General features: G+C 46.0%; 1 protein-coding gene across 11 annotated transcripts in view; it reads right to left on the bottom strand.

The window, feature by feature from the left end:
- Nucleotides 1-24102, bottom strand: part of WDR20 (WD repeat domain 20) — a 73910-nt gene extending 49808 nt beyond the window's left edge. For 3 of the 11 annotated variants that reach the window (XR_009460295.1, XM_059723236.1, XM_059723237.1), the window contains exon 1: nucleotides 23750-24057. Coding sequence is in view for 7 of the 11 variants with exons in the window: in XM_059723236.1 (XP_059579219.1) it covers nucleotides 23750-24013 (264 nt within the window). In the remaining 4 variants the exon portion in view is untranslated. Of the gene's footprint in view, nucleotides 1-23749 lie in introns of all 11 variants that reach the window. The other 8 variants (XR_363349.4, XM_019481573.2, XM_019481576.2 and 5 more) reach the window with 4 other exon arrangements.
- Between the last annotated feature and the right edge of the window lie 1498 nt (nucleotides 24103-25600).

The following is a 25600-nucleotide window of genomic DNA, read 5'->3' as shown; positions in this document are numbered from 1 at the left end:
AATATTTAAAGTGTCCACTGCTGTTCGGAAGTATAAATTACTGCTAGTAATACTGCTTACAGACAACCATATCAACCATTTAAACAGATGTCACAGATATGTTTGAATCTTCAGAATGGCTCTCCACAGAATAACAGAATATCCTGCAAAGTTAAAACGCTGCTTAAAATAAAACAGCATCTTAATTCTGTTCCCAGCTTCTCAAAACCTAGAAATCTAGCTTGGCATCATCTCTTTAATATGGATAGTAATAATCTGTTTTTCCTACTCATTCTTGCTGCTTATGCACCACCCTAATAAATAGTTAATATATGCTCTGGTCTCCTTACAATTCTGGAGTCCTACCTTCTTTCATACAAGCACCTTGCACTTGCAACATTTTTCCCCAGCTTTCTTAAAGTGTTTTGAAACGGTGAATAAGATACTATACAAACAAGCAGAACTAGATGTATGGTAATGAAGTAAAAAATAAAGAAAATCTAAGCGTGTCAAATATCCCTTTAAAAAAACCCCCACAATTATGTGATGTTCAGCAAGTGTGCTACTGTTATTTAGTTCACTGGGCCAAAGTATGTAACTGATTTTTCAAGGGAAAATTGAAATAAACTAATGTTAAATTGGATCGTCTTCCTTAAGATGCTTCCTAATAACACCAGTAAGTAAAATGAGCTGGAAGAGTTACAGTAACTGTGAAAGGATGCATCACTGCAAGTCTTGACAAATTGTATTTCGTATTTTAAGCAGGAGCAGGTGTACTGCTTTTATATTACCAAAGAACTTGAAGCAATTGCTTGTTTATACCAAGACTGAGTCATATTGAAAGTAATCTTTGACTCTTCCATCTCCTCCCCACATAAATAGTTGCCTGACCTGTTGGACTAGACCTCTATTATAAAGCCTTGTTCTATTACATAATTTTACCTATTAATTCTAAGCTTCTCGCCCAACTTGTCCCTCTGCCATAGTCTACAAATCTTTTCAGGGCTTCAAGATAAACCAGTTACAAGCTAATTTATTCCCTAGAATTCTAATTCTGTAAAACTAAAAGTAAAATAAAAATATTACCCGGGGTCAGATGGTGAGTAGGGTTTTTATTTTTCTTGTGATATCAGGAGGGATAAGTTATACAAAAATATGAAAACTACCAAATAAGTTTACCAGGGGCGGGGAAGACCCTTATCAGAAGTTTAAGATGTTAGAAGGAAGTGGAATCATAACAGAGTATAACAGCCTAATGGAGACAATTTCCAACTTGGAGTATTCATACAATTTCACAACTAAAAATAATAACTGGCATGTACACAATGACTAAGTTAAAGACATCCTGATTTATCACTTGCACTTATAAACAAAGCTATATAGCTCACCAAGACAGTATTCCTTTAAGAGAATTCACTCAGGTCTTCGAATTGAATACAGGATCATAGTCTTTTCAAATCAGAGAAAGTTTTCAACTCCACATTGTACTGCCAACAACTTAAACGAATTAGACTTGTACTGCAGCAAGAACTAAGGACACTACCAAGGATCAAGGGCCTCATTGTACTAGGCACTTTACAGCCATGTACCAAGGCCAGTTCTCAAACTTCTCAATCCTAGCATTTAACTTTTTGAATGTGCTATGGAAAAAGTGGAATATACAAGAGGAGATGGCAAATCCAGCTCAGGATTATCTGCTGCTATAATAAAATTGCATTTTAATCTGACAGTGCGAGTTTCTTGCTTATGAAAGGAAATTGTCTGTTACAGCAAAGCAGTTTGCATAATTGCACTCTATGTTGCACTGTTGCTATAGAAACTTATTTCACTGTAGCTGTGATTGTTAATCAACTTATAGCCTCTTCATTACATAGCTTAGATGAGTCAAAATCTGATTTTTGACCAGTCATTCTTATACCAGCGATTAGCCAGTTGCCAGTCAAGAATGATGGGGGGGGCCACCACCCACCAGTCCGCACTCCCATCACTCTGCCTCCAGCCCTATGTGACACCCCACCCGTCCCCCGCCGCTCCACCCCGCAGCAGCACCACTGCATCTGAGGCGCTGGGGGGGGTGGGCTTGCACACAGTGGCCGCAGCTGCCACCCACCACCCTGCAATCCCACCGCTGCATATCTGGCCACATGCAACCCCCTCCCCTCCCAGCTGTTCTCAGGGCCTGACAGATGTGGGATGCTGCCACTGTCCCCCCTATCCCTTCCCCATTTCACTCCCCCCCTCCCTTCCCTACTATATCCCCGTGGGGGGGGGGCAGGGCTTGCTCCATCATCCCATCTGTCTCCCTCGACCAGCACCCTATACCACTGCCACCACCTCCAGGGAGCAGGACAGGGGGCAAGAGAAGCGAGGCCGGCAGTGCTGGCCTTGCTCCCCCACCCCCCGCTTTAATAGCTCCATTGCTGCCATCACAGTGGAATGACGCATGACAGGCAGGCACTTTTATAACATTAGAATTCTCAACCAAGGTGCTGGTTGAGATCCCCAAGGGTGACGTACAAGTTAGTAGGGGTGCACTGATAGAGATTTTGGGGCAGATACCAATATCCCATTTTTAAGGGGGCATATGGGAAATCAGATCGGTATCTGCCAATACAGCTTGGAGAGCTGCCTGCAGCTGGTAAGTCTGTTGTGGTGGAAGGGGGGGGAGAGGGGGCAGCAGATCAAGGCTCCTGAGGTGAAGAAACAGTGGGGCTGAGGCAGGGGCTGGCACAAGCGTTGCTCAGCCAGGGTGGGCTGGGCCAAGCCAGGCATGGAATGGAGCCATAGCTCATCCACTGCTCCCACTGCTACATGCACCCCTGAAGGGCATGGGGAGAAGGGAAAAAACGTGTGCCCCTGAATCCGCACAGGCCGTAGGCTGCAGGCTGGGGCTGCACAGGGCAGATGGCAGCAATGCTGGGAGGGGAACTATGAGGGGGCTGTAGCCCCCACAGAATTCCCTATAGCCTCCTCCAAGCACTGCCACCACCCACCCCAAGTGTAACCCTGGCCCAAACCCCCTCCCCCCACACCAGGAAGAGGCCAGCAGTTTCAGCCCCAGCCCACAGCTGCAGCCCACCCTGCCTGTGCTCCGTGCAGATCCAGGGGTACATGCAGCCCCCCTCCTGGGGTGCACGCAGCAGCAGCAGCAGCAGCAGGGAGCCCCCCCCCCCGACGAGCCATGGCTGTCCCATGCCCACCTCGGCTGGGCAGCACCTACACTACTCCAGCCCCACTCCCTCCCTCACTGTGGAGGCATTGATCTACACCCCCATGTCCCTTCCCTCCCCTTCCAATACAGTAATACAGATGGGAATACAACTAGTCCTATCTGTCATAAAGACTGATGTCAGACCTAGTTAAAAAAATGGAAATAGAAAACTTTAAATGTTGTGCAATTCATCTGGCAAAGCTTTCTGATTACCCCAATTAAGAGAATAATGTTTGCAGCTGATTACCCCAATTAAAAGAGCTTTCAGAGGCCTGAGCTCAGATGTATAGTAAAAAAAGCTAGCGCTAATTTGACACATCTTTGCTTCATTTGGCTAGGAAGTAAATTTGGCCAGGAGTGAAAGTGTGGTTTCTTAAGCTTAAAAATGCAGGTCATCTTCATTTGCTAACCCTGTGTGGGCATACATAGATGGCTTTTATATCTGAATTGAAGTCATGTTTCAGTAGGAAAAAAAAATATATCAAGCTACCTATATTAGGTCTCAGGAAGATATGTAATAACACAAATCCAAGTAATGTTGTAATTTGACTAACTCAAATTACCTTTTGTAAAACTTGTTTTATTCTCTTCCCCCCCCCCCCCCCCAAAAAAAAGACATCTTGAAAATTTTTTAGTTGGAAAACATGTCTTTGTATATTAACTTTATTAGTAAACCCATGAATTTTACAGCTTTACTAGTGCTATAAATAAACAAAACCCCCCTACATATACAGAAATAGGGGTACACCAATAAAAGATTTTTCTTAGCCAATACTGACAGCCATGCACTTAAGCAGGCATGTTGGCCAATCCAATCCAATCACTGATTTACAGGAATGTAGCCGGGCAGCGTACAAAGCAGTTCCCTGCAGGTAAGTCTGTGGAGGGGAAGGGGCAGATCGTGGCCCTCACAGTGAGGTAGGGGGTGCTGCCCAGCCAAGGCAGTGAATGGGACCCAGGACCAGGGTGGGGAGCAGGAGTCGCAGGCAGCTCATCCAGGGGATCAGCATCCGGGTGCTTAAAAATGGTGACAGGGGTGGTTGACATAAAGCTCGGCAAATGAGCTTTACTTCAAGTGCTGCTGCCACCATTTTAAGCATGAGGACACTTAACTAGAGCCAAGTGGGGTGAGGGTGAATACAGGCTGCTTGCTGCAGACTCAGGGCTCTCCATCCTGTTCTCTTTGCCTCAGGGACCCCACACTGGCTGCAAGTCCCCTGCCCGCCCAGCAGCGGGAGGCACACCTCACCAACCCCACTGCTGCCAGCAGGGCAGGGGGTGTGTGGGCAGCACAGGGCTCCCAAGAGAAAGGCAGCAGAGCAGAGAGCTCTAAGCCCACAACAAGAAGCCTGCATCTGCCCTGCACACAAATCTGGGGGCCACAGATTTGGACCCACCCCCCAGGGGTACATGCGCAGTAGCAGGGAGCTGCCCCCCTCATGCCCCCTGGACAATCACCTGCAGCTCCACCCCATTCCCCATCCCAGGTCCAATTCACCACCCTCGCTGGGTAGTGCCCCCAGCCCCACTACCTCCTTCACCATGGGGGCCTCAATCTGCCCCCCACCACACCCTTTCCCCTTCACAGACTTCCCTACAGGGCACTGCTCTCCAAGGTGCCCAACTGCATTACTGGCCACATGCATGCATGTGGCTGCATGTATGCATACAGCATCTGGGGGCCCTAGCCAGAAGGCACATTATATTTATCGGTTAACATTACTGGCTACACCAGCCAAAAAAAGCCAATAGCCAACAATGTTAATTTTCCTTTTCCAATCTGATGTGACGCCGATATAACAGTGCACCTCTGAGAAATGAGCAATATTTTGACACATTACACAGTAAGGATTGGAGGTGGTGGAAAGAAATATCACTGTAGCATCCTTCCAACCGTATTTCAGAAGCAGTACAGTATTACCAATTTAAATCTGTGTGAGACTTCACGCACGTTCCTATCCTGCGTACAGGACCTCCACCTGACGCAGGAAGTACACAGTCCTGATAGGGGGAATGCTTTACTGGACCTGGTATTGGCAACAGGTGATGATATGGTAGGGGACCTACAGATTGGTAGTCACCTGGGGGACAGTGATCACCAAATAATAGAATTCACCATAAGACGTCGAGTGGGTAAGGTAACTAGTAGGGTGAAAGTGCTAGACTTTAGGAAAGCTGATTTCAATGAACTCAGGCGAGTAGTCAAGGACGCACTACAGACTAGGAGTTTTGAAGAGATGGGAGCCCAGGAAGGGTGGCTGTGCCTTAAGGAAATGATCCTTCGGGGACAGAGGGAGACGATCCCGATGAGAGGAAAGAGGGAAAGGGGCCAGGAGGCTTCCTTGGCTGACCAGGGAAATCCAGGGCAGCCTGCAGACTAAAAGGGGAGCATATAAAAAGTGGAAACAGGGAGCGATTACCAAAGAGGAGTATACCTCCTCTGCTTGCACTTGTAGGGAGGCAGTTAGACGGGCCAAAGCTACCATGGAGCTGAGGATGGCATTCCAAGTTAAGGATAACAAAAAATTGTTTTTTAGATATATAGGGAGTAAAAGGAAGGCCCAGGGAGGAATAGGACCCCTGCTAAATGGGCAGAAACAATTGGTGACAGACAGGGGGACAAGGCTGAACTCCTCAACGAGTTCTTTGCCTCAGTGTTCCTAAGTGAGGGGCAGGACAAGGCTCTCACTGGGATTGTAGAGAGGCAGCAGCAGGGCACCAGACTGCCATGCATAGACCCTGAGATGGGGTAGTCACTTGGAGGAACTGGATGCCTTTAAGTCGGCAGGCCCAGATGAGCTCCATCCGAGGGTACTGAAGGCACTGGCTGACGTCATTGCACAGCCACTGGCAAGAATATTTGAACAATCGTGGCGCATGGGCCAGGTCCCAGGACTGGAAAAGAGCCAATGTGGTCCCCGTTTTCAAGAAGGGGAGGAAGGAGGACCTGGGCAACTATAGGCCAGTCAGTCAGTCCTCACCTCCATCCTAGGCAAAGTCTTTGAAAAAATTATCAAGGCTCACATTTGTGAGAGCCCAGCAGGACAAATTATGCTGAGGGGAAACCAGCACAGGTTCGTAGCAGGTAGATCATGCCTGAATAATCTAGTCTCTTTTTATGACCAGGTTACAAAACGCCTGGACGCAGGCGTAAGGGTTGATGTCATATACTTAGACTTCAGGAAAGCCTTCGATACAGTATCCCACCCCATACTGGTGAACAAGTTAAGAGGCTGTGACTTGGATGCCTACACAGTCCGGTGGGTGGCGAATTGGCTAGAGGGTCACACCCAGAGAGTCATAGTGGATGGGTTGGTATCGACCTGGAAGGGTGTGGGCAGTGGGGTCCCGCAGGGCTCGGTCCTTGGACCGATACTCTTCAATGTCTTCATCAGCGACTTGGACGAGGGAGCGAAATGTACTCTGTCCAAGTTTGCGGATGACAAAACTGTGGGGAGAAGTGGACACGCCAGAGGGCAGGGAACAACTACAAGCAGACCTGGATAGGTTGGACAAGTGGGCAGAAAACAACAGAATGCAATTCAACAAGGAGAAATGCAAAGTGCTGCATCTAGGGAGGAAAAACATCCAGCACACCTACTGCCTAGGAAATGACCTGCTTGGTGGAACGGAAGCGGAAAGGGATCTTGGAGTCCTAGTGGACTCCAAGATGAACATGAGTCGTCAGTGTGACGAAGCCATCAGAAAAGTTAATGGCACTTTATCGTGCATCAGCAGATGCATGAGGAACAGATCCAAGGAGGTAATACTTCCCCTCTATCGGGCTCTGGTCAGACCACAGTTGGAATACTGCATGCCGTTTTGGGCGCCGCACTTCAAGAAGGATGTGGATAACCTGGAGGGGGTCCAGAGAAGGGCTACTCATATGGTTAAGGGCTTGCAGGCCAAGCCCTATGAGGAGAGACTGGGGCACCTGGACCTCTTCAGCCCCCGCAAGAGAAGGTTGAGAGGCAACCTTGTGGCTGTCTATAAGTTCATCACAGGGGCACAGAAGGGAATTAGTGAGGTTTTATTCACCAAGGTGCCCCCAGGGGCTACAAGAAATAATGGCCACAAGCTAGCAGACAGCAGATTTAGACTAGACATTAGGAGGAACTTCTTCACAGTTCAAGTGGCCAAGGTCTGGAATGGGCTCCCGAGGGAGGTGGTGCTCTCCCCTACCCTGGGGGTCTTCAAGAGGAGGTTAGATATGCATCTAGCTGGGGTCATCTGAACCCAGCACTCTTTCCTGCCTATGCAGGGGGTCGGACTCGATGATCTATTGAGGTCCCTTCCGACCCTAGCATCTATGAAACAATGCTGCTGAAGGTAGGACAGTAGATGGAAAACAGTAAATATTAAGTCTTCCTCTCTGACTCGAGCTTTTACTCAGTCCTACATTAGGCACTGTTACTCCGTTTTGAAAAAGATACACACTTTACAGCTTGCTTAGGCATTTTTTTTTTTTTAAATCAATAGGAAAAGCTGAGATTCTGTAAAATCTGACAGCATGTGAAGAACCTTATTACTCATCCAGCCATCTTAAGTCACCACCTACAGGTGACTCTCTTTGGGAGGTGGGGGGCGCAGAGAGGGTGCACATACACTTAACTGTCTGAATGAAGGCAACTTGCTACTGAAGTACTATTGGTCCATCTAGCCATTAGAAAAGGCTCCATGTTTCATTTGGTACAGCAAAAATAAAATCATTAATTAAAGAAAAAAAACACCAAAAATTCAGGAACTCTTAGCCAGGTTTGTTATTTCATTATGTTAATCCTGCCAGACTTCAAGTCTCAGAGAAAATTCAGTAATACACGCATACATTTATAATTAAACTATTCTGCTTATTTTTATAGTTAGTAATCATCCTAGTAAACCACCACACTGTTAAAGTATTCAGATCACTGAATTATATAATTGTGAAAACTTGTCTGAAACTATTGTGTATGAGCTCTTAGAGCTGGGGATCTTTAAATTATTCAGCAATTTATTTTTTTTTGATGAGTGCCCACAATGCTATATATTTAAGGAAAATAACTGGAAATATAAAAGGAAAACACTACTATGGGGCCCCCGTTTGCAATGAATGATTTTTAACAAAACCATTCCAACAAGTTTAAAATGTAAAAAACCCAAACAAACCAAGGCCACTCTTCTGCATACTTTAAAGCAGAACTGCACTGTTCATAGCAGAGTCTTGCTTTCTAGGTTGCAGAAATCAGGACATATAATATTCCTTACGAAATTCATTGTGCACCTCATAGCCAAGATAAACATTTAGTCTTCAATACAGCATGACATCTAGCATCCCCTGCTTCCCCACCCAAGTCCAAACACTTGAAGGCCGAGATGCCTTTAACAGAGTTTAACACACTGAACTCTCCAGCTCAAGGTTATTACAAGGACATCAGTTATTTAATGCTTGTACTCTGTACTTAAATCTCCTTAGACCTAAAATAATGCCCAACAGCCATTATGACTTACAAGAGATGTGAAGTGTAATCACAATTCCACTGAACTTTCTACGTATTATTTTACTGGTTTTGTACTTTGGATACCTTTCCATTTCCACCTTCATTACACTTTTTCTGTCTTAATCATGAGACTTATTACATTTCAGTGTTCTCTCTCTTCCTATTGCCACTGTATTTTTTGTTATTTTCTCTCAGTCAACTCCCTGCATTTAAATAGGGGTGCACCAATAAAGACTTTTCAGGCCGATACTGATGGCAGATTATTGACCAGCCATATTAGCCAATACTGATCAGATTGCTGATATGCAGCCTGGATAGCAGCATCCAGCTGGTAAATGGGGGGGGGGGGGGGGGGGGCGCACTGCAGATCAAGGCCCCCCGCAGTGAGGGAGGGAGTGGGTCTGGGGCAGGAGCAGGCGCTGCACAGTCAGGGTGGGGCAGGGCACAGGACAGAACCACAGGCAACTTGTCCAGGGGGGCTATGAGGGGGGACAGCTCCTGCCACTGCATGTACCCCCAAGGAAGGTATATGCCTCCCCAGACCTGTGTGCAGGGCGAGGGCGGGCCGCTGCTGCGGGTTCAGGGCCAGGGGCTGTGCCAGCCTCTTCCTGATGTGGGGGGCAGGGAGGTTAGAGCCATCCTCAAATTTGCTATACCCCCCCTCCCTGCAATCTAAATGCAATCCTGGCCCTGCCCCCACTGGGAAGAGGCTAGCGCAGCCCAGGCCCCAAGCGCACAGCAGGCTGCCCTCCGTTACCCCACACACAGATGCAGGGGGCACATGCCCCTCTGTCCCTCCCCCAGGGGTGCACACAGTGACAGGAGCTGACCTGACAACCCCCCCCCAAACACACACACACACACACACACACACACACACACAGACCCCCTCCAGAGGAGCTGCCTGTGGTTCTGTCCCACACTCCGCCCCAGCTGTGCAGTGCCTGCCCCAACCCCACTCCCTCCCTCACTGTGGGGGGCCTCAATCTGCCTCCCCAACCCCTTCCCCCCCCCCCCCAGACTTACCAGCCACACAGCTCTCTGTGCTGCCAGACTACACTTCTGGCCGTGTGCATGCTGTGGCTATGTGCATGCATGTGGCATTTAATTGGCAATATTATCAGCCTAGCAGCAAAAAAACAACCCAAACAATTTCCAATCATGTCAATTTTCCTTTTATTGATGTCAATACGACATGGACCGAAGCATCAGTGCACCTCTATATTTAAAGCAGCGATTCCAACCACCATGCTCCTATTGAAAGTTCTCCAGGCCTCACAATTATCTCCCCTCTGCAAAAATGCAGTAGATCCTCTGTTCCACTTAGGCAACTTGCCTTCAGTGAGAATGTGATTAATACGGGGATGTAAATAACGATTGAGTACCTGTTAAAACTCCCCTAATGTTAATGGTTAAACAGTTAACCAATAACATGCATCTACAAGGGATTGGCCCCTGTACTCACTTGCTCTCCAGGCAGCAGCAGCAGGCTGGGCAAGCTCCCTGCCCACTACTGCTGCTGACACATGGTTGCCCAAGGCCAGGGCCGCAAGCAGCTGAACCAGCATCTGCAGAGCCACAAGGGACCCAATTCTTCTTGTGGCAGTGCAGCCTTGGCCCCTTCTCCACCATCTGCCCTGAGGTGCACCTACATTGCTGCCAGCAACAAGCTGGGCCAGGACTCCACAGACCCTGGTGCAGCTGCTTGCAGCCTCCCCACAGCCTGCCATGAACATCCCAGGCTCAGTGGCAGGTGGCAGCAGCCCAGGTCAGCTGTGACAGGCAGCAGAGAGGAGCTCCGGCCTAGCTCACTGCCAGCAGTGGAAGCACACAGCGGAGAAGGGACTGAGGCAGTGCTGCCACAAGAAGGATCAGGCCCCCTGCAACTCCCTCATGATACTAGTTACTAATCCCTTTTCCCCACCTCCTGCCTACCTGAGTAGGTATTAGTGCCCCGTCCTCTTGTTTCCTCCCTCCTGCCTGCCCTGCCACCTTCAGGGGCCCCCACACCACTTCACTTCCCCACTATACTGCTTCCCACCCTGTGCTAAATAACTGGTAAGGTATTACCAGTTATTAATATGTGAACAAGTAAGTGTTTAAATGTTCACACCCCTAGTTTAATAGGCCTTGAATATAAAAGATACAATTCTACCTGCAAGTTATTTCTGGGGCTGAGTGTCCTCTACAAGAACAGAGGGGGAAAGGGGACCATTTACACTAGCCAGGGCTAGTGAGTAGAGAAAGGCAGCACAGACCTGGGGTCATCATACTGTTCTTCCACATCTTCCCCCACTTTTCAAGCCTTTCACCTTTGCCCCTTCACTTCACACTCCTGTAGACATACCAAGTTACATTAAAAAGTTCTAGCCATTTGGATTCAGGAGCAAACTTTGCCTTGCTTCTGTGAGCAAGCAGTTTAAGATACTTAATTCATTGTAAAACAAAGTGCTTCAGACTTAGTTACAATGTAAATAAGCAAGGACTGGACTCAAATTTAGAAACACTTCAAATTGGTTTTCTAAAGCTTTTTTTTTTTTTTTAATCCCTTCTTGACTTCACATGTACATAAAAAGGGTTTTAAAACTGTTTATTCAAATGTAATATTTCTGTTATATTGCTTGTTGAAAGCCACAGTATCCTTAAAGTATTGTTACAAACAGTAAAAAATATCCAGTCAGACAATGGAAAAAAAAAAATCTTAAAGATTTTTAGTGTGGGTGCAAGAGTGGAAGGAGCAGGCTACCACTTAGTATCCTTTCAGGATGTTTTTGTTACTTCTTCGCTAAAAGTTAGTCATCTTCAGGGTTGCCATCCCAAGTTCGTTTTTTTGTTTTGTTTTGTGATGGGGGGAGGGGGGGGTTATTGAAAATCTGCAAATTAGGACTGACAAATGATTTAAAAAAATAATAATAATAGTGATTTATTGTGAGATTAATTAATTAATTAAAAATAAAGTCACAATTAATCACAAATTTAATCCCAGTCAAACAAATCAGTACCCCCTACCCCAACAGTCCAGAGCCCACACACCCTGCGGCTCCCTCCCCACCAGCACCAGCAACATACAGCCCCACCCCCAACCTGCCCTGCACCTCCTCCACTCGCCCCAGCTGGAGCAGATCAGCTGGAACCCATCCCAACAGCCCCACACTTGGCCTGCCCCACCCCTGATCCAAACTCACCTGCCCATGCAACTGCTGCTGCTCAGCCAAAAGGAAAAGCAGCCCCTTCCTGTCATCACTGCCAGGTCCTTCTTGTTGCAGCTGCCCAGAGCACTGCACTGCCACCATCACCCCGCTGGGCAGCCTGGAAGCAGTGGTGATGGCAGCGGAGAGGAGCTGCAGGGCAGCCTGGGCATGGGCTCTGGGCAGCTGCAGCAAGAAGGGCCCAGCACCTGCCCAGAGGGAAGGAGGCTGCTTTTCCACCTCATGCTGAGTAACAGCTTCTGCCTGGCCACTGCTCAGCATGGGCAGATATGTCTGGAGCAGGTGCAAGGCAGGCTGGGGTCAGGGCTGCGCGCACAGGTCTGGCTGGTTCAGAGAAGGTCTGCTCCACTGGTCAAAACCATGTGCATGATTAACATGATTGAATCCTAATACAATGAATCCTGAAATTAACTCAGAACTTTTTTCCCCTCTTTTTCTTTCTTTTTAAATGCAGACTATCCATAAATGTATGGGCAGATGGCAACCCTGGTCCTCTTTATTATCAATTTTAGGCAGTGAAGCTTATTCCAAGAATCCTAAAAAGTTTGGGTGCTTAATAGAAGTCATCTTCCAACAGAGGTGAATCAGAATTACATTATATACCTGGAGAAGCTTTAGGAATAATGCTGGTCTAACATGGTCAGGCTGTATCAACACAACTAAACCCTTCCATTTTCTTACTGAAAAATATATATGATAAGCATGTTTAGAATGGTACCTGGCGTTATAATGCATTTTTCATATACCTAGAGAACAAAAGGTAATTGTACACCGCAGCCATTTTGAAGAACTCTGCAACACTGCAAAGATGCACTTTAGCACTTCTATTGTCAAAAAGACACACTAGTGAAGACAACATAACTAAGCCCAATTTAGAAAATGCCAGTCTAATTGTTTATGTGGCTGCCAAAACTGAGATAGATTTGAAGGAAATATCCTTTAAATTTTTCATTTTACTGGCTCTTGAACTGCTTTAGTGAATAAAACAATACAGATCACTTTTTTTTTCCAGACAACTTGCACCATATCTTAATTCAAATGTCAGCTGCAGAATAAATTCCCTCTTTCACAACTTTGTCTCACAATACTGCTACTTTCCAATTTTAAGACCATTTGTGCAAAAGAAAAAAAACGCTGAAATCAAAATTAATAAAATATAAATCAAGACCAGAAACAGTTTAAAGTCATAGACTTAAGTTATCAAAGAGGATTTTGCACTAAAGTCCTGCAGAAGTTTCAGATAGAAAGGTAAATCTATTCCCTTTTGAGCATAAGGTCTATTAGACAGCATGGGATTTACTATTCCAATCACCAGCCTAGTGATGGGGACCAGTGGGACACAAAGACTGATCGAGCAGGATCTAGAAAATGACGTGGTAACTTAAGAGAAGCAAGGAATAAAGATATAAAGTCCACTCCTAAGCTGACAGTGAGAAAGCAAATGAGGCTGTAAAGTTACCACAGGTTTGAACTTGAACCCTCACACAGAGTTCCTTAAATTCAATGGGAGTTTTTCCTGGATAAAGACTGTAGCTGAACTCACCAACCATGTATGTAAATCCATTAAACAAGAAGGGACAAAAAGCAAAAACAGCAATTTTGCTTTAGTTGTCAGGGTAGTGGCAATGTTATATGCACACACGCTACCCCTATTTGGGAATAGGAAAAATGGTTGTTTGTACAATTATATGCACAAAGAGAAAAACAAATGTTAAATTCCTTTATATAAAAGAGCACACATCTCATACTGCAGACAGTACTTAACAATACTTTTGTTAACTTCCTCCCTTACACGAAGCTTGACTTCAAGAAAACGATTCTAAGAAATAGTTATTTGTCTAACTGTGTCAACTTACCACCCAGGCAATTTATGACATCAGTCCCTTGGATGTGTAGCTCATTCACAATAATGTAGTATTTAATTAATTTTCTGGCTAAAAGCTACTCCTTCCAAACAAGAGTAGATTTTGCTAAGCCCTTTAATACTAAAATTCCAGACAATTAGATTAGTTGACAGTTGTAGCCTACAGTCACTGAAACAGTACATTACTGTTGATTATAAGTCACCAACATTTTAATAAAAAATAGGGACAAGGAACTACAGTTACCTAAACTATAAAGTTAATATAATTAGTGACTGCAAGACTTATGTAATATTAATAGATTTGAACATATTTCCAATATGTAATATCTTTAACATCTAACATGAATTCAGGGTATTGTCCTTACAAAAGGGTTTTGCATGTATTTATGCTATGATAACACATTAATCCAAAAAAAAATCACTACACATCCCTTATAGCTTGAGTCCCATTGTGACACTGCATCATGCCTTAGGATCATTAAGGTCGTCAGCCAAATGCAGAGAATAAGTTCCAGAGTCAAGGGGCTTCTATTAACAATTTCTCCAGCATCCAACTCCCAAATATGTTCTCAGACTAGAGCATAAGAGAAAAGCAGCGTCAAGTAATCATAAAAACCAGAGATTTATGCACCTTGGACTGAGCTCAAAAGTTGACAGCCAACAATCTATACGTTCATTTTGAGAACCAGCAAGTAAACAGGGGGGGCCATATTCTTAACTAACTGGCATTTCTGCCTGGTCTTCAAAAATAGCTCCTCAACACACACACCACACTGCCATACTTCTTTACTAAAAGACCAAGTCCACATAAGAGAAAGTGTTATCTGCTCACTATTCAGAAATAGATTGGAAGGGGTGAAAGGACCACAGGCCATTCCCAGTTCTAAGGAATCCAGCAGCATTACTGGACCTGAAGATCAGCTTGCAAGCTTCACTAGCAAAGCAGACACCCACATCCTTCTACCTGTTTCCACCCAACACTGTCTTTTCAAGTTCCTCTCGTTCAAGCAGTCCCTCAGAAACCTTGAGAAAGTCCAACAAGACAGAGTTAAGTATCTTCCTATATCCTCCCTCATTATCTCTTCTAGTAGTTTCATAAAAAAGTTGAATGAAAGTTACGGAATAGGATTATACTGAGTGCCACATAACCTGAAAGATCTCAATAGTAACCACAGAGATAAGGACAGAAAGAACTTCTGAAACTTAACTACACCTACACATGCCGGTGCTGATAGTAAGTTGCTCTTCCAGTTAACGCTATCAAAGGTCACTGGCAAAAAAAACCCAACAGTAAGGGTAGCTGACATTTTCATTCCTACATAGTTACGGATCTACCCGAGGCAAGGAGGTGGCCAGCCGATTTTGCAAGGAGATCTCAATGAGGGGCCCCCAAGCCTCCAATTTGCTGAGGGGCCCTAGTGGCCCCACCCCTCACCACTGACTGGTTGCAAGGGCTGTCTTTCACACAACCCCACCCCTTGCCACTGGCTGGTTGAGAGCTGCCCATCATGCAGGCCTGCCCCTCAGCACCGATTGGTAGAGGGGGGCAGGGCTGCACAATAGGCAGCCCTTAGCCAATCAGCAGTGAGAGGTGGAGCAGCAGCCATCTTGGGCTCCCCTTAATGCCAGCAGCCCCCCTCCCCAGGCAGGCTGCAGTGCCATGAGGACTACTGGCTACCTCTGGGGAGCCAGCATTTTATTTTCAGTCATTTTTTATTTCTGTTTTCACAGGAATTGCCTGATTTTGCAGGTAATGCCAGATTTCGTGATTTCCACAAAATCGTGATTTTGTTAGGTCCCTATACAGTGTTGGCCTTAAAATTCTTTCATAGCTTGTAGTTGTGATGTTGATTTCTTTAATACTTTGCACTCTCAGAAACAAAAACTGGAAGCATCAATCAGCTTTTTAAGGAACGGGTTGTATGCTTGTCTATATAGGGTTTAAACACAAATGATAAAGCATTCCGTTTCTTTATGGGGCAAAAAAGGAAACAGATGCTTTGCACATCAGCAGGCAAGATGTTAGGATTTCCAAAAGATGCACTGCCATTCCCATTTGTTTTTAATCTTGAGTAAGTGGATCCATGTCATCGTCCATCTTTCCAACAATGGTAATAAGCTGATGGAAAGCAGGTTTAGGTTAGAGATCAGAAGGCAATATTTTACAATTAGGGAGGCCAAAGTCTCGAACCAACTTCCCAGGGAAGTGGTCTTCGCCCCTACCTTGGGCAAATTCAAGAGGAGGTTGGATGATCACCTGTCTGGGGTCTTGCGAACCCAGCATTCATTCCTGCCTGTGGCAGGGGGTCAGGCTAGATGATCTGTTCAGGTGCCTCCTGACCCTAGCTACTATGAAACTATGAATTAAAACTCAGAGATAAGAAGTAGCACTTACCATAACCAGAATTTTCTCAATTGACTGTAAAATCCAGTCCAAATCTATTAGTTCTTATTAATATAATAGATGGAATGTCCTCATTGAGAAATCAACTCAGCTCCCATAGAAGAAATATGGTGCCAATCATTAAAATAACTCTTCCAATGATGACTTTCTGGATTCTACAGTGGATGAAAAACTAAACATGCTTGCCACCACACTTCAATAATTCCTACAATCACTATTGCAAAGACAGCATGAGTCCTTTGAGCAGCATTTCTAACCACCTTTACACATCATTCTATACAGCAAAAAATGTCACCTGTGATATGTGCAGAGACTTCCACAAGAGCACAAGATGCTATCCTATCAATCATCCTATGTGACACCAAGATAATTACTAGAACAAATTAATAGTCATTTGTACGCACCTAAAAGATAGTAAAGTGATAAGGAACAGCCTATACGGATCTGCCAAAACACAAATCATGTCAAACCAACCAAATTTCTTCTGTACCCAGTGAGCTGGTTATCTTGTCAAAGAAGGAAAGCAGCAGAAGAAGCTTCTTAACTTTAAGGCTTTTGACAAAGTCCCACATGACACTCCCCAATAAACTAAGGAAACACGGTCTAGAAGAAACTACTACACCATGACATACAACTTAGCCAAAACACTCAAATAACTTACTGTCTAACTTAGAGGATATATTAAGAGGGGATGAAAAGAGGTCTGCCCTGGGTTCAGTACTAATAATTATTTTCATTAATCACTTGAGAACAGGAGAAACTACATGCTTATAATTTTGTGAATGGTGCCAAACCAGGAGGGATTGCAAGCAACAAGCAAGACAGATTAGAAAGCAAAATGATCTTGATAAATTAGAGAAATGATCCAGAAAAAAAGTAAATAAAATAAATAAGATTAAATTAAATAAAAGACAAGTGAGAAGTGCTACATTAAAAAACCCCCCTATCAAATACATAAATGCAAAACAAGGAATAAACAGATTTAAAGAAAATGGCCAAGTTAGAGGGCCATAAACTGCGTAGGACGTGCTCTGTCCTACTTGGGGGTCTTCAAGAGGAGGCTGGACAGATATTTGGCTGGCATGTTATGACCCTGCACTCGTTCCTTCCTGGGGCAAGGGGTCAGACCTGATGATCTGTTTAGGTCCTTTCTGACCTTAAGGACTATGTGAAGGGGTTGCAAAAAAAAACAAAAACCAAATAAAAAGGGGAGGGGGGGAGGGGGCAAAGTATTAATACAGGAGTGGGCAAAATACGGCCCTCAGGGCCATTGTATCTGGCCTGCGAGGCCCCTAAAAAAAAAAAATGTAGAAAATTAATATTTCTCTGCCCTTGGTTCTTGTAGCAGTAGGACCCAGGGGAAGCCTGGCAGGCTCCAACAACAGTGGGAGCATGTGGCTGCCCTGGGAAGGAAACTCAGGTAAGGGGGGGGGGGGACCCCTGGCAGGAAAGAAGCGCAGGGGGAGGGGGGGAAGCGGCCCCTCCCCACCCATGCCCCACACTGCAGCTGCTTGCAGCCCACGTGGGGCTGTCTGTGCCCAGTCCAGACAGCCCCACACAGGCTGAGATTGCCTGCAGCACGGGGCGCCAGGCATGGGCCTCCTCCCCCACACCCACACACAGCTTTTCCCTGGGCTCCTTCCCTGCATGGAGAAAAGCAGCCCCTCACCTGCCCCATGGCCAGCGCCCCGTGCTGCAGGCACTCGCAGCCCACGCAGGGCTGTCAGAAGCAGGCACAGGCAGTCCCAGGCAGGCTGCAAGTGGCTGCAGTGTGGGGCACCGGGCATGGGGTAGGGAGGGGCCGCTTTTCCACATGCTCAGCAGCAGCTTCTTCCCTGCTGGTGAGCAGGGGGTCAGGGCTGAGCGCTGCCCCTCACCTGTACCACAGGGCCCTGGGGGGCACTGGGTGTGAGTGGACACAGAGCCAACAGGAGCACAAGGCCCTCACCAGTATCCTGGGACCAGTGCTGGTGGGGCCCAGAGCAGGGTGGCAGGAGTGCAGGGTCCCAGCCAGCAGGGGCTCTATGGAGCCAGGCCAGCTCCCCCCTCCCTGCTGATGCAGCCCAACCCAGCTCCACAGCCCCTTTCCGGCCTGTGCCCCGCTCTGGGCCCCACCGGTGCCGGCCCTGGGACACTGGTCCCAAGATGGTGACCGGGGGGTGGGGGGCCTCGACAGCCTGTGGCCCTCAACAGCCTGCGGCCCTCAACAGCCTGCCAAAACACGGTAAGCAGCCCTCCACCCAAAATAATTGCCATCCTCTGTATTAATACATCCCAGAATAGTAAGTGCCATACATAAGATATGGGAGGGAATTATTCTGCCATTCTTTGCACTAGTAAGGCCTCAATTGAAGTATTATATCCAGTTTTGGGAAACACACCAAGATAGTTCTCCCTGTGCACTGACTATAGGACAAGTAGTAATCCATCTATTCTGCAGTAAGTGAGATTACTAGGAAGATGTTAGGGGGAAAAACCTATAATGATAGTCAAGTCCAGAACGGGTTAGAAAAACATCCACCAGGAATAGTAAAGTATCTGAACCAATCTCATATCAAGCAGATAGAATAAAAGATGCTGACATCCCTTACCACCCTGCATTTCCATCTATACTGGACCATCAGCTCGTATATACAAGACCCAGTCCAGTGACCTATACATATGATAAAACACCTTCCATCCCAGAAAATTTCTGCCAGGATGGTGAGGAGAGCAGTCAAACTATTTATTACAAGGCTACCATCTTCATTCCATCCTCTAAATCACTGTGATAAGTTCTTAAGCAATAATCTATAAGATAGCAAGTCACCCAGATAAATCTCGGTGACTATCAAACCAAACTAGACAGAAAGAAACCAACTCAGATGGAATTGCAAGATGCAGCAAAAAACCCACAAACTTGCACATGATGTGTATTTTTACTGACTGTTAACAGGTACTGCCACCTGATCTGCCAACCTAATGGTGGATTTGTTAGCTGTCATCTGCATCTGAGTTCAGGCACACTCAGCTCAAGCTGAGCTAGGTATTCATCTGGAGAAAGCGGAGCCAATTTCATATGACATAATAATTAGGTCAAAGGCATTCCTAACTATAGACTCTACAAACAGGAATTGAACAGGGTCATTGTCAAAGGATGTCCACAGTTCAGAAGTAAGATGTATCCAATAGGAAGTCACAGTTGCCCAATATATCCCTGGAAACAGTATTATCTCATCTACCTTACCAGTATGAAGGTTAGCTCACCATGCTCACCAGTAAGAAAGATGCCTGCCTACCCACTCATGCAGAATCCACTTATTATTGCCACCATACTACAAAAGCCACTGAAGGGGCACTGATGAGACTGGAGCACAAGAACCAACCTTCAAGGCAAGGGCCTTTTCTTAGACAGACATTTATTCCAAAGATGTAAGCATGCAACCCAGAACTCTTTCAGACCTGCCCACCCAAGCAGCATATCACTCAGCATACCCAACTTCAACTCTAGCCTTCACATCCACCTTAATAGGAGGTTGCTGCATACATCTCACCTCACTTAAGCCACAAGCTAAGGTGGAAACAAGGGAAAACCCACAGGAACATAAACATCCAAGAGTACTTACCCAACTCAAATACATCATTAAAAGATACTCTTCATTCATTTTGAGGCAATTTCTCCTGAATACAGATCCTCCTCCCTACTTGATCAAGCAGGTTTTTGGAGTTCCATATTGCCTTGGCAGGAGAAAAGAGGCTGTATACAAGCCCTTAGGTAAAAAAGTTGGCTTATGACACTGTTCAAGTTTCTAGACTTTCATCCTTTTTTGCTCTCTTCCTCAATTTCATCTATAAAATGTTCTGATAGCAAAAAGTCAGATGAACTAGTTCACAATCTAATGTCCCCAGAGGCATTCTGCAGGTCCTTCTCTTCAAAACTAATAAGAATTCAAGGAGCTTATACCACCACCTTAGACACCAGACCCAACTCTAGTTTGTATTTCCCAAAACCACTGTCACTAAAACAATTAATCGTTTTCTAGGATAACTGTAAAACAGAAGAGAAATTTGGTGGTCTAGGTTACAGCTTCAACTAAATAGAATGAGTCAAAAAGGAGATGGAAAACAAAGATAATTTAGGACATGACAGTAGGTAAGAGAAGAGTGTAAGAACTGCTATACTAGGTCAGAATAAAGATCTATCCAGCCCAGTACCAGGTCCCCAACTGTGGCATGTACTGGGTTCTTTACAGCAAGGATAGGCAAACTGCAGCACTGGTGTCATAAGTGGCATCAAAAACCCTTGTGTGTGGTATGTGACAGACTGGGGAGGGAACAGGCAGCTCATGGCAGATAAGGCAGGGAGCAGGAAGCAGAGCAGCAAACTAGGCAGACAGAAGAAAGATAAGCTGCAGATTGGATAAGGGAAGAGAATCTGAATGGTGCTCAAGGAGGATGCAGGGCTTATCTGTAGCATGCCTGCCAAAAAGCTTGCCTTCCCCGTTTCCCCCTGCCTGTCTTTGACAAGAAGAGTATAAAAGAACAGGGCATGTGTGAATTCATCCATCCTGTCATAACCTGCCAGTCACCATTAGTAGACAACACATCTCACATAGGTCCACCAGGGGCTGTTAAATCTCGCATAGATTTGCCTAATCCATTTTTCACCTAGTTATACCATTAGCCTCTGAAATATCCCGGGGCAAGGAGTTCCACAAGGTAATTATGCATTATGTCCATCTCTCTTACTCTCAGTTCTTTTTGTTAGAAACCTGCTGCCTGATAAAGTTACCGGGTGCCTCCTAGTTCTTTTATTGAGACATAATAAAACAACAGTTCCCAATTCATGAATACCATGGAAAAGTGATTTCATTGACTTCCATCATATCCCCTTTCATCTCTCCCAAGCTGATGAGATCTAGCCTTTACAATCTCTCATAGCACAAAAGCAGTTTTATACCCCAATCATCTTTGTTGCCCTTCTCTGAACCTTTTCTAAGTCAGGTATATTCTTTTGAGATGGAGTGACCAGAACTGCAAGAAGTCAAAATGTGACTGTACTACATTTTATGTAAGAACATTTTCCATTTCTTCATATAAATTCCTAATGATACTTAATATTTTTAATTTGCCTTTTTGACTACCAGTGCACTGTGAGCTCATGTTTTTAGAGAAATTTCCACAGGGACATCAAAATCTTTCTTGAGTAGTAATAACTAATACAGAGGCCATCACTGGGGATGTATAGCCTGGGTTATTTTTCCCCCTTTGGCAGGGATCATTTCAATGCTGATATGCCTCTTTATTACCCTCAGTTTTAAGAGATTTTCCTGCAACTCCATTAGCCTTAGTTTTGATTATCAAGAACAAAATTGTATCACCTACAAACTTTGCCACTTAACTACCTCCCTTTTCCAGATCATTTCTGAATGTGCAGAACAGCACAGGTCCCAGCATAGCTCTCTGAAGGACCTCACCGTTTACCTTCCTCCATTCTGAAAAGTCACCATCTAATCCTACACTTCAACTCCTACCCTTTAACCAGTTTTCAGTACGTGAAAGGGCCTTCTTCCCCTTCTGATTCCAGGACAGCCTACTTTCTTTCAGCTTTTTGCAAGAGACTGTCAGCGGCTTTTTGCAAATCCAAGTATACTGTAACAACTGTATCCTCCTTATCCACACATGCTTGTTGCCATACTCAAAGAACTCCAGCAGACTGCTAAGAGAAAGTTTTGCATATCTAAAGGTTTCTTTATATCAGTAATGCTCATTGGAGCCACTACTCAGAAAGCAGTTGCAAGAGTTTAATAATTTACTTTGCAACTCTTCCATAGCTGAATCAAGTATTATATATATTAAAGAAGAATCAGTAACCTGCAAAAAAGCTCTGCTACAGAAACAGTTATCTAAACCTGGTGGAAAGCCCGTGCCCCTAGTAGAGGTCAGTGGAATAATTCACACTGACTTCAGTCAAAACAAGAGACTTTTAACTCTAGTTGGCAATAAGAAAGATGTAAAAATAACAATTTATTTTGTAGTTTCAACAAGACGACAAATTTGCATGTGTTATAATTAACTTAAAGTTTTTGAACCGATTTATTCTAAATGGATTAGGAAAGTAACCAAGTCTATTGAAGAAAATTATTTTTAAAAAAGAAAAAAAAAACTTTAACCCTCAAGTTACATAAATAAAACTATCATCTCTTTTATAGCCTTTATCAAATTGGTAAAATTGCTGACAAGCTCTTAAATACAAATTTCATTACAACTCTCTTGTATGTTTTACAATGTTGTTCAGAGGAAAACAGGCATCTAGTATAATGTTTATTCTTATGCATCAAAACCCCTAAGTTAGACACCCAATGGGCAGATATAGGAGCATTTTCAACAGCATGTAATGAAGTGAGCTCAGGCTCACAAAAGTTCATACTATGCATGTCTTATTTAGTTAAGGATGCAAATCTACTCTGCCTTCAACATTTTACCCACCCACAAACGTAAATACCATTTTACTGAAGAGATACTGAAAAACTATTTAAAAACAGCAAATAAAGTGTATAAACTTTAAAGCTGGCACGTAGAAGTTTCCTGGTCTAGAGACACTCTCACCCATTGGATTTTTCTTTACTTTTAAGAAAGATCAATTAAAAAAGGAGATTGGCAAGGGTCACATGTACTGTAATTGGGCTACATGAAAGCCTGCTCCAAGTAAAACAGTTGCAGAAATCTGCAGCTATTCCCTACACACAACAGACACAGAAGTCTAGATTATATGGGTGGCAGAATAAAGAGAGGAGGCTGCTGCCAGTGATCTGTGGACACTGCATCCTCCCTATAGAAAGGAAAGTAGTAAAGCTAGCAACTGTTTCGCATGAGTGAGAAATATTTCTGTTCAAACACCAGATACTTTTCAGGAACTTAAAAAAAGACCAGTTGATAATTAAGTCTTGAAATTCACAAATGTGGCTGAGAGCCGCCCAAACAAGCCGGACTGACCCAGCAGGCATGAAGGCGAACAAGCGCATGTACCCATTTCACAGAAACTAGTAATGGATGGGATCCAGTGGGCCCTCAGTCACTGACAACCGAACCTCAGCTCCTGGCTGTGCTTAGCAAGGAGCGGTTGGGGCACTCCCCAGGGACCCCGGAGACCCAGGCAGCATTTCCACAAGCCTCCCCTCATGACCTTGGGCAAGTCGCTGGCTCTCCTCGTGCCTCGGCTTCCCACCCCGACCGAGCACAGGGGCCCGGGGGGGGGGGGGGGGGGGGGGGGGGCGAGGGTCCCAAAGGCGGTAGAGATTACACACCCCTCTCTCCCTATGCCGACATCGCTGCCTCTGCCCACGTCCAGCAGCGCAGTTGTCTCCTGGCCCAGGGAAAGAAGCCAGACCGGGGCCTCGAGCACTCACGGGGCACCAACAAGAGACTGCGATCAGGGGACGGCCGAGGCCGGCCAGGCCCCGCGCAGCGACACGGGCCAGCGCCGGGGGCACCTGGCGGCAAAGGCCCCGCCGCGCGGGCGCAGCCCCGCCTGACGCAGCGCGTCCCCCGGGCCTGGGCTCCCTCCCCCGGGGCACAGCTGCGGGCGCAGGCCCCCACCCCGCAGCAGCCCCGGCCCCGCGGTACCTTGCGGACCCCCTTGTAGATGTAGAAGTAGAGCTCCCGGCCCACATTGAAGCAGAGCCGGTCGCCGTTGCCGCTCTGGTCGTTGACGTTGACGAAGGAGACGCGGACCGGGTTGGAGCCCTGCGAGTTGAAGGGCACGCGGTTGGGCCGGCTGTACTCCGAGTGGCTCAGCAACTTGTACACCCCCTCCCGGGTGGTGAACTGGGTCTTAATCTCGTTCATCTCCTTCCCTCCTCCCTCCGCCGCCATCTTGGAAAGGAGCATTCATCCTGCCCCAGTGCCCGGATGTAGCCCCACTGCGCAGGCGCCGCCGCTCACTCGCCCTGCCCGGGGGCGTCCGCGCAGGCGCCGTGCTGGGGGAGGAGCCGCTCGCCTGTTTACGGCGCCACTGCGCATGAGCGGGCGGGGCTGCTGCCCGCTTAGCCCCAGCCGCGGAGGGGGGCGGGGCTTCTCCTCGTGGAAAGGGTGGGAATAGAGAGGGGGAGGGGGGGGTAGCTGTCCAGCGCATGCGCAGAGGCGTAGTAAACAGGCCACCGTGCTCTGGCCCACGTGCCTCCCCAAGGTGGATAAAAAAACGATTAAAAAAAATATATTTTTTTTTTTAATTTCAAACAGATTTTTTTTTAATTTAATCTTTTTTTGGTTAAGATGCTTTTTTAAAAAAACCATATAGAGTTTTAATTTATGTTAAAGCTCAAAGGTATCATGGAATTGGGATTATAACTTATAGTCATATACTATTTGAGACAATATATTCATTAAACCTTTTTAGATGTTTTATTAATAGGTCACAGCAGGCCATGGGCTATATATTAGGGGCCCAGATCCTGCCTGACTAACCTTGTTTCCTTTTATGACCAGGTCACAAAGTCCTTGGATGCAGGTGTTGAGGTGGATGTCGTCTACCTGGACTTCAAGAAGGCCTTTGACACTGTTTCTCACCCCATGCTCATAAAAAATCTAGGCAACTGTGGCATTGATGCCTACACAGTCAGATGGGTGGCAAATTGGCTCAATGGTCGTACCCAGGGAGTGGTGGTGGACAGGTCATTTTCAACCTGGAGGGATGTGGGCAGTGGAGTTCCCCAGGGCTCGGTCCTTGGGCCTGTGCTATTCAACATCTTTATCAGTGACTTAGAGGTGGACGTGGAAAGCACGCTGTCCAAATTCACTGATGACACAAAGATGTGGGGGAGAAGTGGGCACACTGGAGGGGAGGGACAGAATTCATCTAGATCTAGACAAGTTACGGAGGTGGGCAGATGAGAATAGGATGGAATTCAATGCAGACAAGTGCAGGGTGCTGCATCTATGGAGAAGGAACCTGCAGCATACCTATAGGCTAGGGAACACCCTTCTTATTAACACAGTAGCCGAAAGGGATCTTGGAGTCATTGTTGACTCCAGGACGGACATGAACAGCCAATGCAAGGAAGTGGTCAATAAGGTAACTACACCTTGTGCATCTACAGATGCATCACAAGCAGGTCCAGGGAAGTGATCCTTCCCCTCTATGCAGTGCTGGTTAGGCCATAGTTGGAGTATTGCATCCAGTTCTGGGCACTGCACTTGAAGAGGGATGTGGCTAACCTTGAGAGGGTTCAGAGGAGGGCCACTCGTATGGTCCAGGTGCAGCAGGCCAGGCCCTATGAAGATAGACTAAAGGGCCTGAATCTATTCAGCCTCCACAAGAGAAGACTAAGAGGGGATCTGGTGGCTGTCTATAAATTTGCCAGGGAGGACCAGCAGAAAATAGATGAGGCTGTGTTCCCGTGGGCATCACCTGGAATAACAAGGGATAACAGCCACAAATTGATTGAAAGCAAGTTCAGGCTTGATACCAGGAGGCAT

Source organism: Alligator mississippiensis, chromosome 2, assembly GCF_030867095.1.
Source record: "Alligator mississippiensis isolate rAllMis1 chromosome 2, rAllMis1, whole genome shotgun sequence".
Taxonomy (NCBI): Eukaryota; Metazoa; Chordata; order Crocodylia; family Alligatoridae; genus Alligator; species Alligator mississippiensis.
Note: the sequence above shows the minus strand (reverse complement) of the source record. Positions and strands in the feature narration are given on the sequence as shown.